Raw genomic sequence first — 15,686 nt, forward strand, 5'->3', positions numbered from 1 at the left:
CAAACCAGAACGCGTCTGTTATAATAAACTAAGATGGCATGATTGTAATAAGCGCGTTCTAGTTTGTCGCATCGCATTGTTCTCATTCATACTGGGTCTGTGCATCGCGTGCTCGGCTCTCTGCAGCACTGCACTCTTCAACATGCCTCGGACATGCGTCATGCTGTAAAATGCAATTGAAATGGAACACGCGATCAGGAACCGACGCACCGAGGGTCATGCATGGATGTCTGGGACTGTGGGAGACGTTCATATGTGTTATTAAACATAGCTATTCCCCCATGGCCTCTTTTTCTCGTTTGATATTCTGAATTGTTGCATTCTAGAGAGACAGAGGAACAACACTTTGACCACACCCCCCTTAAGTCTAATTCCATATTCGGTTATTGCACATTATTTCTTCTTCTTTGCACTCTGACTGGCTTTGTTTGCTTTGCATAAAGGTAGGTCATAAACAAATGTCAGTGGTGTTTATTCAGGTAACGCTTGTATGAAGGACAAGGATGTGTCCTTCTTATATTCTTGTCTGTATTTTGTTGTTATTATTGCATTTCAACTGGGACTTATATTGTTCAAAGATCGATTCGCTTTTAAATATCAGGATTAAATATAGAAGTGATTTATACCATAAAGGCTGTTGTCATTCTGCAAATGTTTTCATTTGCCTGACATCATATTGGGTGTGAATGCACGTTAACATGTAAATTATCTTAGGTAGTACTACATAAACAATACACTGGTAAATAATAATGTTCCTCTCAAACAAAAGCCTGTATAAATAATATAAAATCACTCTCAATCGCAATTACTGTGTATTTTAATTGATTTAAATAATTTAATTAATAATTTAAATGTAAATGATTTAAATTTGCTTGGTAAATGTTAAACCTATTTTGATGGATTATGATCATTAATCATTATATTTGAATGAGCTGCCACATTTGAAATCTACATATTTCATAATAACCTATAGTGGTGCTGTTATGCTTCTGATGGTAGCTGGTTAACACAGTTTTTAACTAGACCAAATTGGGGTCTAGATCAAGCTAGACCTTGATAAAGCTGGTAGACAATGTCAGACTTGTAACAACCCAGCTCCAAAAAGCAGCTTGGGCACTTTAAACTGATATGATATTTTTTTTAGTGGCAATATCAACCTGAATTTAACAGGAATTCTGACATTTGTCTCAAAATGTATTTTTTGTTGCCCTTTTCCCTATCAATATTCAATATAAAAAATATTTAAACTGAAAGCTTAAGACCTAAAAATTCATCATTTTAAAATCAGACATTGCATCACCATGGAAATGGTACTTTAAAATCATTTTATAAAATGTATTTGTTAATGAATTTTAACAGTTAACTGTAAATTGTTTTATATAAATATAGGGTGAACCAACAGTGTCATCATATGTTGCTGGGAAAGGGAAGCTCTGTAAGATGGCATGCTGTTTTCTGGACAGCCGTGATTCTGGGGTGTCAGGTCAGGGCCTGCCGGACTGTTGTGATGCCCTGCGTCCCGTCATACATAATCTTGATTCCCCTCACTGATGGCCTCTGACTCTAATCCACACAGACACCCCCCCTCCGATGTTGTGCTGTGACCATGGGCAGGATGTTTATAAGGGAGGCCAATAGCACTCTCCCCATTTTAGGATGACGATATAAGCTTAGGGTGAGAAATGTTCAAGATTATGTTTGGTTACAAAAATATCAGCTTAGCTGATAATAATGCAACACTTCAATCCAACTCAGCAGTTTGACAGTTTAAGGTGCCTTATTTTTGGATGCCTCACTTTTACTCAGAATAACTTAGAGACAGACAGAGACTGGTAGCGGCGCAGATACATAAACCCTGTCACAATGAGTGGCAGCCAGTAATGGCATGCTCAATGGCTTTGGCACACAATGGAGCACATTGAGCCAGACCTCCGTCCCACGTTCTGTGTGCATTCATACAGGAATGGTTGGAATACAGCGTTTACACAGCAACACAAATGGCTGCCAAATGCCAGCCCAGTAGTCTCTTCTCAAAAACTCTTTTGAGCTCGCCGTTCTCCTTTAAACCGCACGAGGACAGAGCGTGCGCTTCTGTCAGACTCTGTTTAGATTTTGGAGCATTTGTTTTGAGCGACATTTGAAGAGACTCATCTGGTTCTTTGTTGAATCTCTATGTTTTACACAAGCCCAAACTATTAGAATAAAAAAAAAATGATATCTCAATATTCTCTCTTTTTTACTTTATAGGGAGTTTATATACTTTATAGTTCACCCCAGAGTTGACTGTTTACTAGCCCCCATGTTTATTCCAAACCTGTATGCAATTCTTTCTTTTGTGGGGTACAAAAGGATACATTTTGAGGAACATTGTTAACTCAGCACTGAAGCCCACTGATTGACATTTTATGGACAAAAACATATTTCTCAAAATATCATGTTACACAGAAGAAAGTCAGTCATACGGGTTTGGAATTACAGGACATAAGGGTGAGAAAATGATGACATATAGTACCTTTTGGGTGGAGTATTCCAAAAGTGTCAAACCTTAGAGTCATCTTGTGCTTCAGTGGAAGAATAACTGCTGTCTGTTAAAATAGTCAACTGATCAGTCTCACACATTTACTTACTTGATTAGTGACCTTGATTTTTCATCCTGTGGTCTGTGACTTATCCTATCTGCACTTTTCTAGTCATGCATTAAGACAAGTTTCTTTAATACAGCCTCAGATGTTCAGTGTAGTCTCAGACTTTTGGACGAACACTGTACTTACTTACACACATACACCCACCCACAGAGTTCAGGCCTCTTGAATCAAACAGATGATTTAAGTGAACAAGAGTGTCCCTTCAAAACAGAGAGTGATGGCACTCTGTGACATGCCACTTTGTGCCAGGGCTGGTGACATCACGCAGGGCACAGAGAAAAACTGCTGAATCACAGCAGGACACAGGGCCGTGTCAGAGTCAGAGCAGTAGAAGTGCAGGGATGTACCTGTGTCTCATTTACCACGGTCTGATGAGTGAGCCTCAGGATACCACACCATATGACCTGCCATATGACATGTTGTTTGTTTTTTCTCTCTTTCTTTGGCTTTAATAAAACAATATTGTTATCATTAAATCTAAAACATTTTCAGTAATACAGCTGAAATACAATAAAATGTAAATAGTATATGAAGCACTAAATCTTAAAGTACATACAAACATCGTATTGCTTTGGAACTTAATATTAATAACATATTTTTAAATTCATCTGTGTTTGCTAAATCATCATTTTTTAAATGATATTTATTAATATTTAGTCACATTTATTCAATATTTGTAACTTTAAAACCAAAATGACAAAAGCTGGAAACTAAATGCAAATGTACAATCACAATTAATTATATTAACAATAATAATAATAAAAAACACTCATGAAAAATGTGCCGAAATATTACTTATCAACAAAATTGAATGGGACGATGTACTGTAGAAAGATTTCTGTAAGAGGTCATTTTAAGGATTAAATGTTTAGTTTATGTTCATACGGTCTAATGTTACTGTACGTCAATGTGTGTGCTGGACAGAAACAGCTGATTACAGTAAGTGTTTTGGGATGATGTTGTGACGTCTGACAAATACGAGGGGGAATCACTCTACCTCTAATCCCTTCATTTTCTGGACCAGCTGGGCCTCTTACCATCCATCAGGATATCAAGAGAATTACTCTTTACATCCATCTACATACAGGGGGATGGGGAAAACAAGGAGGGGTGGAAGGAAATGCAAAGATGTGGATAAGTAATAAAAGTGAATTGGAAAGAGGAGATGGATTCTGGGTAGGGTCTGGGGCAGCAGCATTTTAATCCCATGTTTAGCTTTGAACAGACTTGCATAATCATATTAATGTCTGATCAAAACCATTGTGGAGATTTGTTTGGCTCTTAACTCATTTGCCCCCCGCTGTCAAAATGCACAGCGGCTTGATTTTTGGTTTGTATGTTCGTCACGCAACATTGTCGCATCTTTTTGGACCTTTGTTGAATAGGACAGTGCGTAATTGTTTTAATCTGGGTTCTCTGAATGTGGATAGTGTGACAGCTAGAGAAACAATGAGGCACATGCATTGGGCTAGTGCACAATGACAAGCTCTCTCTCTTTCTCTCTCTCTGTACCTTTCTTTCTCTCACTGACACTGTTTATTGGCATTATAAGGAGCCGTTTTGTGTGAACTGATAAATTTGAGCAAATCAAGAAGTAGAATTTTAGTCTAGTGGCACCTGATGTCCTATCCTAAACAGGTTCACATGCTCGTAGTGTATAATTGTGTTTTATAGAAGCATTTTCTCTCGCGCTCTGCTGTTAAGAGGAGATAATCAATTTAATCTTTTAAAGTGCGACTTGTATGACAGCTGTACATTTGGCATTCAGCCACATCCTTCAAATTGGCTGCTGATCTTAATATGTGGTGTACAGGCAGATGATCAGATTTGTCTAGGTCTGAACATCTGGCCATATTTGTGTTTTGTAAGCCTTCATATGAGAAGTCTTGGAGTGTATGACCCATCATATATTGGTCATTGATTTGAAGATATTAATTGTTATCTATTAACTTATGAATGTTAGCTGTAAGGAGCAAAAATAGTCCATTAAATTTTTATTGCAGGATTATCTAGGGCAAGATAGAGGGAGAATATGTTTATGCCTTTTCAGCTGCATGACTTTTTAATTGTGTTCAGGCCTTCTTTGTTTTCACTGATCACCCTCATTTTTTTTTTTCTACAGGAGGATGGACTTCAGTTTACGTGATGCCTTCACAGATGGGGCACCTAAGGCGACCCAGGACAGCCTGCTGAAGAGGGATTTTGTGGCTGGGTTGGAGGCACAGACCTATGATGATAAAGTGGGCGAGACCGTTGGGAAGACAGAATACCGCCCCCTTCTGGATGGGAGGGATGGCAAAAGGGAAGGTATGTGTTTTTAAATACGTTTTTCCATAACTGAACATTTACCCTTCTTTATGTTATTCAGTAGCAAAATTGTTTAATTGAAAACAAAGTTATATGATTGTTAAAGGATATTTAATATCCAAGCAACTTTTTTTATTCCATACAACAAGCCTTCAAATTGATAGCATAACTGTATATCATTTATGACATACAATTAGAATATGTTACAGAAATTTCTGTGCTGTTCTTTTGAAATTTGTATTCATCAAAGAAACAAATTGTATCACACTTTCCACAAAAAGATTAAGCAGCACAACAGTTTGTAACATTAATGAAAATACAATTTTTTTTTCCTTGAGCACCAAATCATCATTGAATGATTTCTAAAATATTTTGTGACACTGAAGACTGGAGTATTGGTTGATGAAAATTCACAGGAAAAAATAATAAATTAAAATAACTAATAAATTAAATAATTCAATTATATTTAGAAATTGATTTGAAAAATAAAGCAGTTAATTTAAATATTACAGGTTTTATTTTTTTCCAAAACCTACAAATATTATTTAAATATTATAAATAATATAATAAGTATATAAATCAAATAAAATATAATACAAAATGCATATTATTTGCTGCTCTTTTTTTATTTTATTTTTTTTAATGCAGATAGGTTGGTTATATTGTGTAGTACAATGCAACATTAGGAACAGCCCGTTCACTTTCACTTTTGTAATTTACTGTCTTCCTTTTGCACTGGACTGTAATCTGATGTATCTAATCTGAAGTAGATGCTGTTTGTGGTTGTTTGTGGTTATGGTTGTCTCTCTTCTCTATCTGCCAAAACGTATAAAGGCAAATGGCAGAAGCACATTTTATTCCTTTCCTCTAGTTTCACATCCTGTTCGAGTTGGTTTCATGAGAAAAAACTCATTGAAATTCCAAGGTATTTTGGGTTGCTTTTATGCTTGTTTGTCTAGGACATATGCCTGATCATGGTTGGCAACATCTCAGATCTAAGAATTTCCCCTAAGATTAGGTTCTTTTCTCTTTTTTTCACCTCGCCAGCCGCCTCAAACCATTCTGTCTTCTGCCAAGAACCCTCCCGAGTGAACTCTAGGTTCAGTTAAGCAAACGCCATCCTTCCTCTTGGGTTACAACCATCACCACTATTTATTCTCAAAAGTGTTTATTATCTGCTGGGGCACAGTTTTACAGTTAAATCACCTGGTATGCATGATAGCGCTAATAGTGTCTAGGCTACTGAATAAATATGCTAAATTTGGTATTGTTTAACACTGGTGCTTTTTGTAAAGTCAGTCATTGGTAAAACATTTACAAACAAACCATAAAGGTCACATAAAGACTATGAAATAGCTGTAGGTTAATGAATGTTTGATGAAGCTTTTGAGCGTTTGGCTTTTGGGATTGGGCCATCCTTTTATATTTCCTTTTCATTAGTCATATGAAAGCGTTTGTTTTGTTTTCTACATGTAAGAGAATATGCAGAAATGTTGACCTTTACAGTATGATATTGGGCTTGTGCTTGGTATAATGCTTAGACATCAATACAGCAGGATGCCCTCTGAACAACAGTAAGGTATATGTGTATGTGTGCAGCAGTGAGCAGATATGTGGATGCGGAGATCAGCAGATCTTTCTACAGAAGATGTCACAGATACTTTTCATAGCTTCAGCCAAAGATCCAAATGAGTGTGATTACATTTCTGCCTCGGTTAAGAGAGAGAAATGGCCATGTATTTGATGTTACTCTAAAGACTTTCACTCTCAGTATGATCAGGCTGTAGCATCTCATAGTTAGCATATAGCAAAAGCTTATGTTTCTGTAGCTTCTCATCAGATCATTGCTGGAACTGACATTTTTTTCAGAAATAATAACTAAGCATACGTTTATGTATTGAGAAAACATTACTGCCTGCTAGCAGGCAACGAAATATATGTCCTGCAACATTTTTTTCCCCCTGAAAAGGTTGCGTGAGATAATAAAGCTTGTTTATTGACAAAGTAATAAAGATTTATGGAAATTGTAAGTTGTCTGTTGACAAGCGCTTGGAGGCTCATTTCTAAAGAACAAAGTACAAGATTAATCAATAACTATGCTGGCTATTAAAGGCTATGCAGCCCCTTCGAATCATAATAAAATTACACTTACAGTTCATTATTGTATACATTTTCATTCATGTCGTTTTTACTAATGTTGTAAATAACTAATTATTTGCAGTGCTCATCCTGTTCTACTCTCATATGACCTTCCTTTTCAAACAGCTGCATGTTGCAGACATCAAGGCTATTCAACTGGGTTAGAAATTAATATTTTCATTGTGTAGTATAACAAATATAATAAAATACTCAGTTTATTCTTTTTAATATGCTGCTTTAATAAATTTGACATGGGTTAACATTTTGTTTTATTGTTCGTTTTAGTTGTGTGGTCTGTGGGAAGGGTGAAAAACTCATCACTTGTCACAAAATCTAAAAAAAAAACATATAAGCAGTCTCTTATTACTAGATTAAATATGATTTATCTTTGATTATTAAATATTAAATATAGTCTTTGAATATACAAAAATAGCAACCTTGGTTGTTATTTATGTCTAGTTGTTATTGAAATACTGAAGAAGCTTGTGTCAACTTAGTAGTTGGTATACAAACACAAATTACTAAATAAAGGAAAATAATTCAAATGACATGAAATAGATTCAAGTAGAATTATTTTGTGTATCAGTGTGCTTTAAAAGAATACTCCAGCCACAAATGTGCATGTGAATTCTAACCTATGACTATCTTTTCTTCTCTGGAACACAGAAGAGGATATTTTGAGAAATGCCTCAGTGGTTTTTGTCCATACAGTGGAAGTCAGTGGGGTCCAGTGATGTTTGCGTCCCAGTGTTCTTCAAAATGTCTTCTATTTCATTAATTAGTCGATTCGTTTTAACAGTATTTCTGTAAAAATTCTGTAGTTCATCCATCATGTTTGTGTGTTTTTGCATAACCATATTGCATGTTAGAGACTCTCTGGTTCTTTGTGTGCTTGCTGCTGGTACTCACAGCACAGTACTGGTTTATGACGTTATATAACTGATGCTGTGCTTAATAGGATGTCTGCTGCTCCCCCCTTAAACTGCAAAAGGAGGCTCTCTACTACAGCATGACTTGCAGTCTGCACCTCAAGTGCCTCATGTCTGGGACAAAAGTGGCTATTTTTAGTCCCTCTTCCATTTTTTGGCTTTTAACTGAAGCTTGTTTTCAGGTTCATATGCTTCTCTTTGTGTGGCCATTGCTCTGCTCAGTTTTTTTTAGTACACCCTTAGCATCCTGGAGCATAAAGAACATTGAAAACATGCTACTTGAGGCATAAATGCAGAAATCACCCATTACGGTCGACCCCTCTCTACCTTATCAACATTCAACACAAAGGCCTGGCCAACAGATTCCCATTGCATCCTTGCTAATATAGCGGACACAGCGTGACTCACAGTGACACATGCACTGATCCTGTTCCACAGAGAGGATCATTGCATGGAGCTGGAACAGCCCAGTCCTGTGGGAGTGCGTTCATTAATCCAGGGCTGGTATCTGAGCTAATGCTGGTTCAGTGCTGGCTCCTCGTGTCAGTCAGTTTTGATGCTGACAGAGTGCTTTGCCTAGGGAACATAGAGCAGCCTCAGCTGGTTGTATAACTACGGTAACAGGCCTGCAGTCTCAGACTGTCCCATCATCTTAGCATCACTCATCTCTAGTTGCCCTTCTCATAATGGCGAAATATTGTAATGGATTGAAGCAGGCTTATTTTCGGGGATGCCCCTCCCCAGTGCCTTTGACAGGGGACACATTCAATTAGACAGTCAATCAGATTTCATGAAAGTCACATTTACAGGACCTAATAAATGCCATTAATCACTAAAGTTACCAATGAAGAGAATGTGTTCATCTTGCTGTTAAATATTAGACTAACTAACAACAATAACAAGTTAAATACAGTAGCTACTGTATGTGGTTGTTTTTATATACTGTCTTTGGTGTTGCCATCTGCCATCTTGGATTGTATTATTTAGTGAATTAATTTGCTGGAAAAAAAAGCACTTGTAGCATTTCCTGCATAAATCATTTGCTCTTTAGTTTTAAAAACTAACAATGTTGATGTACTTGTAGAGAGTCAGTTTGTCTGTTTTCTCTTTTTTTCAGGGTCTGGGTCCTTGAATGCAGGCCAGCCTGGAGGGCAACGTCCGGACCCTCAGGGAGATATCCATCCCAGCCCGCCTGGACAATATGTCTATAAGAATGACTTTCAATCAGGTGGGATCATTGAGTATGTCAGGCTTGCTTAAGAGAATTGAATTAAATCGTTCACCAAAAAAAATCGAATTATGTGCTAGACATTAGCCCAAGTCTTTCTAATTCCAGGTCCAGCATCAATGATGGAAAAGCCTGTCCAATTAGGTAACCAGCAGATGGGATCTACTGTGAAGGATAACAGCATGGACCCTTTTCTGGGTAACCACTGCAGTGTTTGATCTTGCTGCCTTAAAGTCGTGGGTTCTATTCAGTTCATTTCCTCAGGCTCGGTTAAGTTTTAATGCGCTATCGCTCTGCTGCTCTGTGCTTCAGGGTTCTCTCAGCCTGGAATGAAAATTGGTATGAATATGAATGTTGGCATGGCCCCTTTCCAGAGCTCCAAACCCCCCAGCATGGGTGAACCTCAGAAGACCTCACCCTTGTTTGCCAATGAACCACCCAAACCATCCCAGATAACTGCTAATCTGAGTGACACAAGCCCTCGTAACAGCCTGGAAAGTTCTGCAGGTAAAGTCTATCACCACTTAAGGCACCTCACTGCAGTCTAGAACAGGTAAGACAGACTTTAAACACAGATATTAACATACTGATTGATTATTATGTAACAGAATGTTCTATGATCTGAGCTGTCATATCATTCCACTGTGTCAGGTCAAGGCATGGATGCCTCATCAATATCTTGTCACAAGATAATTGCTTCATAATTTTCATGGTCTTCAAGATACCACTTATTCTGAGTATGATTTTACTGATATGATAAGCAATTGTAGGATGTTAACTCTGGTATTGGATGCTATGAGTATATGTAACCTGAAAAATAGGGGTAGTGAAAAATTAATTAGGGACTAGACTAAACATCTTACAGTGTGAAATGTCCATTCCAAATAATTTTACATGATAGATCATAATAGCCAATGATCGTTATTCACAGTTTGTTTTTGACTAGCCTGTGTGCACTATGTCTTCAAGTGCGCATTATGGTGGAAGGCATTTTAAAGATTTATCTTCAGCCACTCTGTAATATTACTTTTTGAGTGTGATGGCTGTGAAACTTAGAAGAGAAATGTGTATTTTGGCCCAGAGCCAGTTTAGAAAGCCATTTCACATTTTAGACCTCATATCTGAAAGATTGATGTTACTGCCACTGGCACTTCCTCCAAGTGACAGTTTATAACCCTTTGATCAATGAAGAGCACTGAGTCTAGCGAATGAAGAAAGGCATGTAAAATAGAAAATCATATAATGTAAAACTGAAAAACACTTTGGTTGGGTCTAGAAATTAATTTAGGTTTCATCTTAATATGCTTTAATGGCTGGACTATAGCGCTGATAAACATGATCCAAATTCAATTAGCAGTAGATTTTGTTTCCCTCTAAATGTGTTTTGATGTTGTCAACCACTGTGTTAAGTGTTTGTCTTGTCATGGATTTTGGTTTATTTCAGTGACATTTATTTGCCCTCATTCCTGAGATATACTGGGTATTCCATGTCATGTGCCTCATCTCTGTGGCTTTTCTTTGAGTCAGTCTCTCTATGAATTGCCTCTGTTATTATCCGTGACTGTTATTTCTCCATGAGTTCATTTGCCTTTTTGCACTTTCACTTGATGTGCTCTCAAGTGAGCACATCTTAGTCTCAGCACATTCTTTCTCAGCCACTGCTGAAACTATTACACCCATTTAACTGCCCTCTACAGCTAGTATGAGCATGATATCCACGGATCTTACATTAAGGAGGTAGTTTACCCCCCAAAAAAACAATTATGTCATTAGTTACTCACCCTCATGTTGTTCCAAACCCGTAAGACCTTTGTTCATCTTTGGAAAACAATTAAAGATATTTTTGTTACAATCCAAGACCTTCTGACCCTGCATAGACAGCAATGCAACTACCACATTCAAGGCCCAGAAAGGTAGTAAGGACATCAATAAAATTGTCCATGTGACATCAGTAGTTCAATAATTTTAAGAAGCTATGGGAATACTTCTTGTGTGCAAAGAAAACAAAAATAATTACTTTATTCAACAATATCTTCTCTTCACTCTGACACTTTGACACACGTTCATGACAGTACCACACAGTACTTTTCTGGGCCTTAAATATGGTAGTTGCGTTACTGTCTATGCAGGGTTAGAAAGCTCTCGGATTTCATCAAAAATATCCTAATTTGTGTTCTGAAGATCAACAAAGGTCTTAAGGGTGAGTAATTAATGACAGAATTTTCATTTTTGGGTAAACTAACTATTTGACAAAGATCAGTGATAGGCCTTTATCAGGATGTAACATAATCCAAAGAATTGAAACGCCAAATTTGTTTTCTATAGAGTTTATATGGCTAACTCTGATGGGTACTTTGCCACTGGAGAATTTCCACTGGGTTTTCTTTTGTTCTGCAACATAAATTACAAACAGTCATACGTCAGACTAGAATTTTTTGCTTTGGGTGTCCTTTCCCAACCAACTGTCCTATGAGTGAGTGACATGACATACAGCCAAGTATGGTGACCCATACTCAGAATCCATGCTCTTTATTTAACCCATCCACAGTGCACACACACAGCAGTGAACGCATAAATAGGGTTAGTAATCAAACTCTCTAACCACTAGGCCACGACTTCCCCTAGCACAAAAAGGCACAAAAACAAAAGGGCACAAATACAAGAAACCAAAAACTCATAAGGTGCTTGTCTCCCATTGTAATATTTCACATAATGCAAACTGGAGAATCAGCAATTTCCACACAAAGGGTAGCATGTATATTTAGTGTGTTGTGAAAGTCTCCGCAAGTAACATTAATCTGAGATGAGAGATCATTTAATCATAAAAAAAAGAAAAAAGAAAATCCAGTAGAAATTTCCAAGGAAACCCATGGCTAATGCTAATTCTCATCTGAGTTTAGAACTATAAACTGGATATTGCTACAGTATTCATTGTGAATTTGTGAATTAGTGGATAGTGTCTGTCTTCATATCATCTTCTGGTGTAACTCACCACATGATGCAAGTGATCAGTGGTTCATAGGTAGCTGATCTTATGTCTCTTTGGACTCTTAATAGCTGTTATGAGTTGGAGATTTTGCTGTCCGATGATTTGTATGGTAGTTAGTGACACTTCCTCTTCCTCTCTGTACACAAAGAAGTTTGGGGAAGCCCTTGGACAGGTGAGGAAATGCTCTCTACGGAGCAGTCCCATGCTTCCAACAAGGCAGAACAGAGTCACACTGATGCCTTGGGTTCCCAGAGTCTAGATGCAGCATCTGGTGAGGAAAAGTCCATCGAGGAAGGAACCGAAAAGCAGCAGAAGCGAAAAAAGAAGAAACGCAAGGACAGGGAAGAAATGTATGACCTTCTGGACAGTCTTGGTTCCCCTGACTCAGAAGAGACTTCTGAAAGCTCCAACCATGGCTGCCCCTCACCTCCTTGTAGGGATGAAGAGATGTGGGAAAGTGAGATCCAAGAAAGAGGGGGAGGACGCATCAAGGCCAAGAAGAGTAAAAGCAGGATGAAGCTACCTGAAGAATGGAGTGCTCCTCCAACTGTAATGGACATGGACTTTAGCAGCCCTAATTTGGGTGATTCAAAACCCCCATCCAGTACTAGCATAGATCAAGGAAGTGCACAGCCCTCACTCACCCCTGAACCTCTACACCTCACTGACACCCAAGCATGTAGACCCAATCCACCCGGGGAAGCAAACACCTCCATATTCGCGAATCCCGTAGATGACTCAACTCTCAAGAGTAACAGGGATATGTTAGAAAAGGATAATTCAACTAAAGACAATATCAATAAGTCTAACTTAGAGTTGCCTGGTATTCACTCTTCAGATCAGTTACTCAATGACCCAAATGATCCTGACCAGAAGTCAAGCCTTGCCCTTAGTCCAACTCGGACTGTTATGTTCCTTGACTCCGTGCTGCAGGAACAGACACCAGATGCAAGCCCCCCATCCCAGAGCACTCCCGTGAAAACCCCCATCCCTCACAGCTCTGCCCCAGAGGCTGCTCCTGATCTGACCACTGGCTCACTGTTCATCGGCACAGACATCCCTGTCTGTCAGAGTGCACCTGCTGTTAGTCACTCTTCCCCAACAATTCCCCCCAGCACTGCTGTGAACTTAAATCCTGAGGCTACACCTTCCATCCCTTCACAAACAGAGCAACAGGAGCCTTCATCGGCACAGCCCCCCCTACTGGAAGGTTGGTGATAATGAAGACTGTATGGAGATGATTTACATAATGCATGGCTCAATGAAGTGGGCCCTCCTCTGCTTAGCTATCTCTGTTGCAGAAAATACTGTAGCAAGACACTAAGTACTCCATGTTTTTCTCTTTCTTTCTTTCTTTCTTTCTTTTTCTTTCTTTCTTTCTTTCTTTATTTCTTTCTTTGTGTCAATCCTCTATAGCTTGGACCTTTGCTGCATGTAATACATTCTTATAATAGAGTTGTTTAACATTTCAGTGCAGTCATAACACACTGATCGCTATGCATCACGATTGGCAGCTGACTAACTGATATTCTTTAGTTTACCATCCCTTGGATTTCTCTTGGTCACAGCATCCCTCAAAATGCACATGTCTTGTAGATGTGTGTCAACTAGTCAACTGTCTATGTGCCATTGTATATTTTCTAATCATTCTGTGGGTGAACAGCTTTCTTTATGTCACTCCTCCTGGCCATCTTATGCTATATGACTCTTTATTCTGCTTTAGTCTTGTTCAAAACTGTCAATCCAATGTTTATGAGATTAAGAGGTCTGTCTGCTAATTCACCTGCTACATATAGATTTTGAAATTATTGTCTTTAGATGTGTTTAACCTTTTACTTTTAGCAGAAAAAAAGTTCTGTAAGTATGAGTTTAATTATGTTATTTTCTTCTTCTTTTCATGCTAATCACTGTTTGAACAAAACTGGACGTCAAACAGGTAAGAAAATATCTCATTATCTCACTGTGAATAGTGGGTACAGCCCACTGTATATACATGCATTATGTACTTTACAGTACAGTACAGTATATTTATCAGTTATTTCATTAAGCTCTTTTGCTATTTTTATATGGTGTTTTGTATATTTAGATTATATAAAATAATTTAATGCTCACTTACAGTTCTTTAAAATAAATAATAATAATAATTGTTAAATGGAATATTTATCAAATCTCAAAATGAATATCCATTTTTGGTCACACTTTATCTTAAGGTCCAATACTCGCTATATTAACATACCATTAACTATGATTTTGCCTCAATAATCTCCTAATTTTCTGCTTCTTAATGGTAAGTAATGTAGTTGTTAAATTTAAGGTAATGGTAAGATTAGTAATGTAGAATATGATCTTGCAAAATATGTGCTTTATAATGACTAATAAAAAGCCAATACGTAAAAGGAATACTAAGTAATAAGCAACTATTTAACAGTAAGAATTGGTCAATAAACTGAAGTTTTACCTGATGTTCTTACTTTACATTAGGCTGAGAAGCCTGAATTCACTTGTAGTATTTAAAAATATTGATTTTACATTTAAGTGTTTCATGTTTTATTTACTTCACAAAAATACTGTAGTGTGTCAGTGTCATTTATCTGTTTTTAGCCATAACACCTATCCCTATTGGAAATCAATAAAACACACAAGTGAGAATAGAAACGTTTTTTCCAAGCTTTTTTAAAGCTCCAATATGGAGGAATTTTGTAATAAAATTTCCGAAAAATAACTTGCACAGTGTGATATATTTCCTCCAGTTGTGTACTAACAATATCTAAAAAGTCTCCAAAGATTTTTTATTTCAGAGAAATTCCGATTTTAAATAACTGGCCATCCCGGAAAAGAAATGTTGCCTCTCAGTGACGCAATGTGGTGGTTATGTTATAGACGCGCGTATGGTTTGGTTGTCGTTGTTATGGATCACGATTACTCTTTGGCGAGTATTGAAGTGCCAGTAAAACGTAAGCGTCCATATTCGGATACATGCAGACTGTGTGACAAACGGGGGAACAAAACTAGGATAAATATCGGCCAGGCGTTTAAGAGATGGAGAGAGCTGCGCGAAAATCTTGGACTTGACAGAGACTCTGCTCTCGCGAGTGTATTGATAGACAGGTAAGCAAATCAATTATTTATTTTGTTAGTGTACAAGTAACGTAATAGTTACAGTAAAGATGATTTTTAATAGATATGAATTACACCACATGCCTGTACATTCTGTCACTGTAGCATTTTTTTTATCAATAACGTTACCTGTGAGAAAATAAGATAACGTGGCAAATGGACTGTTTCAGTTTCAATAATAGCACTTATAAACAAAGTTATATTGCTCTTTGTACTAAGGTAAGGATTTTTATCACGTGTGGTGACCGAGATTATGGCAGTACAATTAAATACAATCGGATATGTGTTGTTAAAAATATATTTAGTCATTACTTGCAAATGTTCATTCAAAT

General features: G+C 37.4%; 1 protein-coding gene across 5 annotated transcripts in view; it reads left to right on the forward strand.

Annotated features, from left to right (window-relative positions):
- map4l (microtubule associated protein 4 like) overlaps nt 1-15,686 on the forward strand; it is a 38,321-nt gene that overhangs the window by 621 nt on the left and 22,014 nt on the right. For 2 of the 5 annotated variants that reach the window (XM_052548751.1, XM_052548753.1), the window contains exons 2-6: nt 4,768-4,952; nt 9,138-9,248; nt 9,357-9,446; nt 9,561-9,755; nt 12,386-13,447. In XM_052548751.1, the coding sequence (XP_052404711.1) occupies nt 4,768-4,952; nt 9,138-9,248; nt 9,357-9,446; nt 9,561-9,755; nt 12,386-13,447 (1,643 nt within the window). The remainder of the gene's footprint in view (nt 1-4,767; nt 4,953-9,137; nt 9,249-9,356; nt 9,447-9,560; nt 9,756-12,385; nt 13,448-15,686) is intronic. The other 3 variants (XM_052548754.1, XM_052548755.1, XM_052548752.1) reach the window with 2 other exon arrangements.

The sequence above is a fragment of the Carassius gibelio genome, chromosome B2, assembly GCF_023724105.1.
Source record: "Carassius gibelio isolate Cgi1373 ecotype wild population from Czech Republic chromosome B2, carGib1.2-hapl.c, whole genome shotgun sequence".
In the NCBI taxonomy this organism is placed as follows: Eukaryota; Metazoa; Chordata; class Actinopteri; order Cypriniformes; family Cyprinidae; genus Carassius; species Carassius gibelio.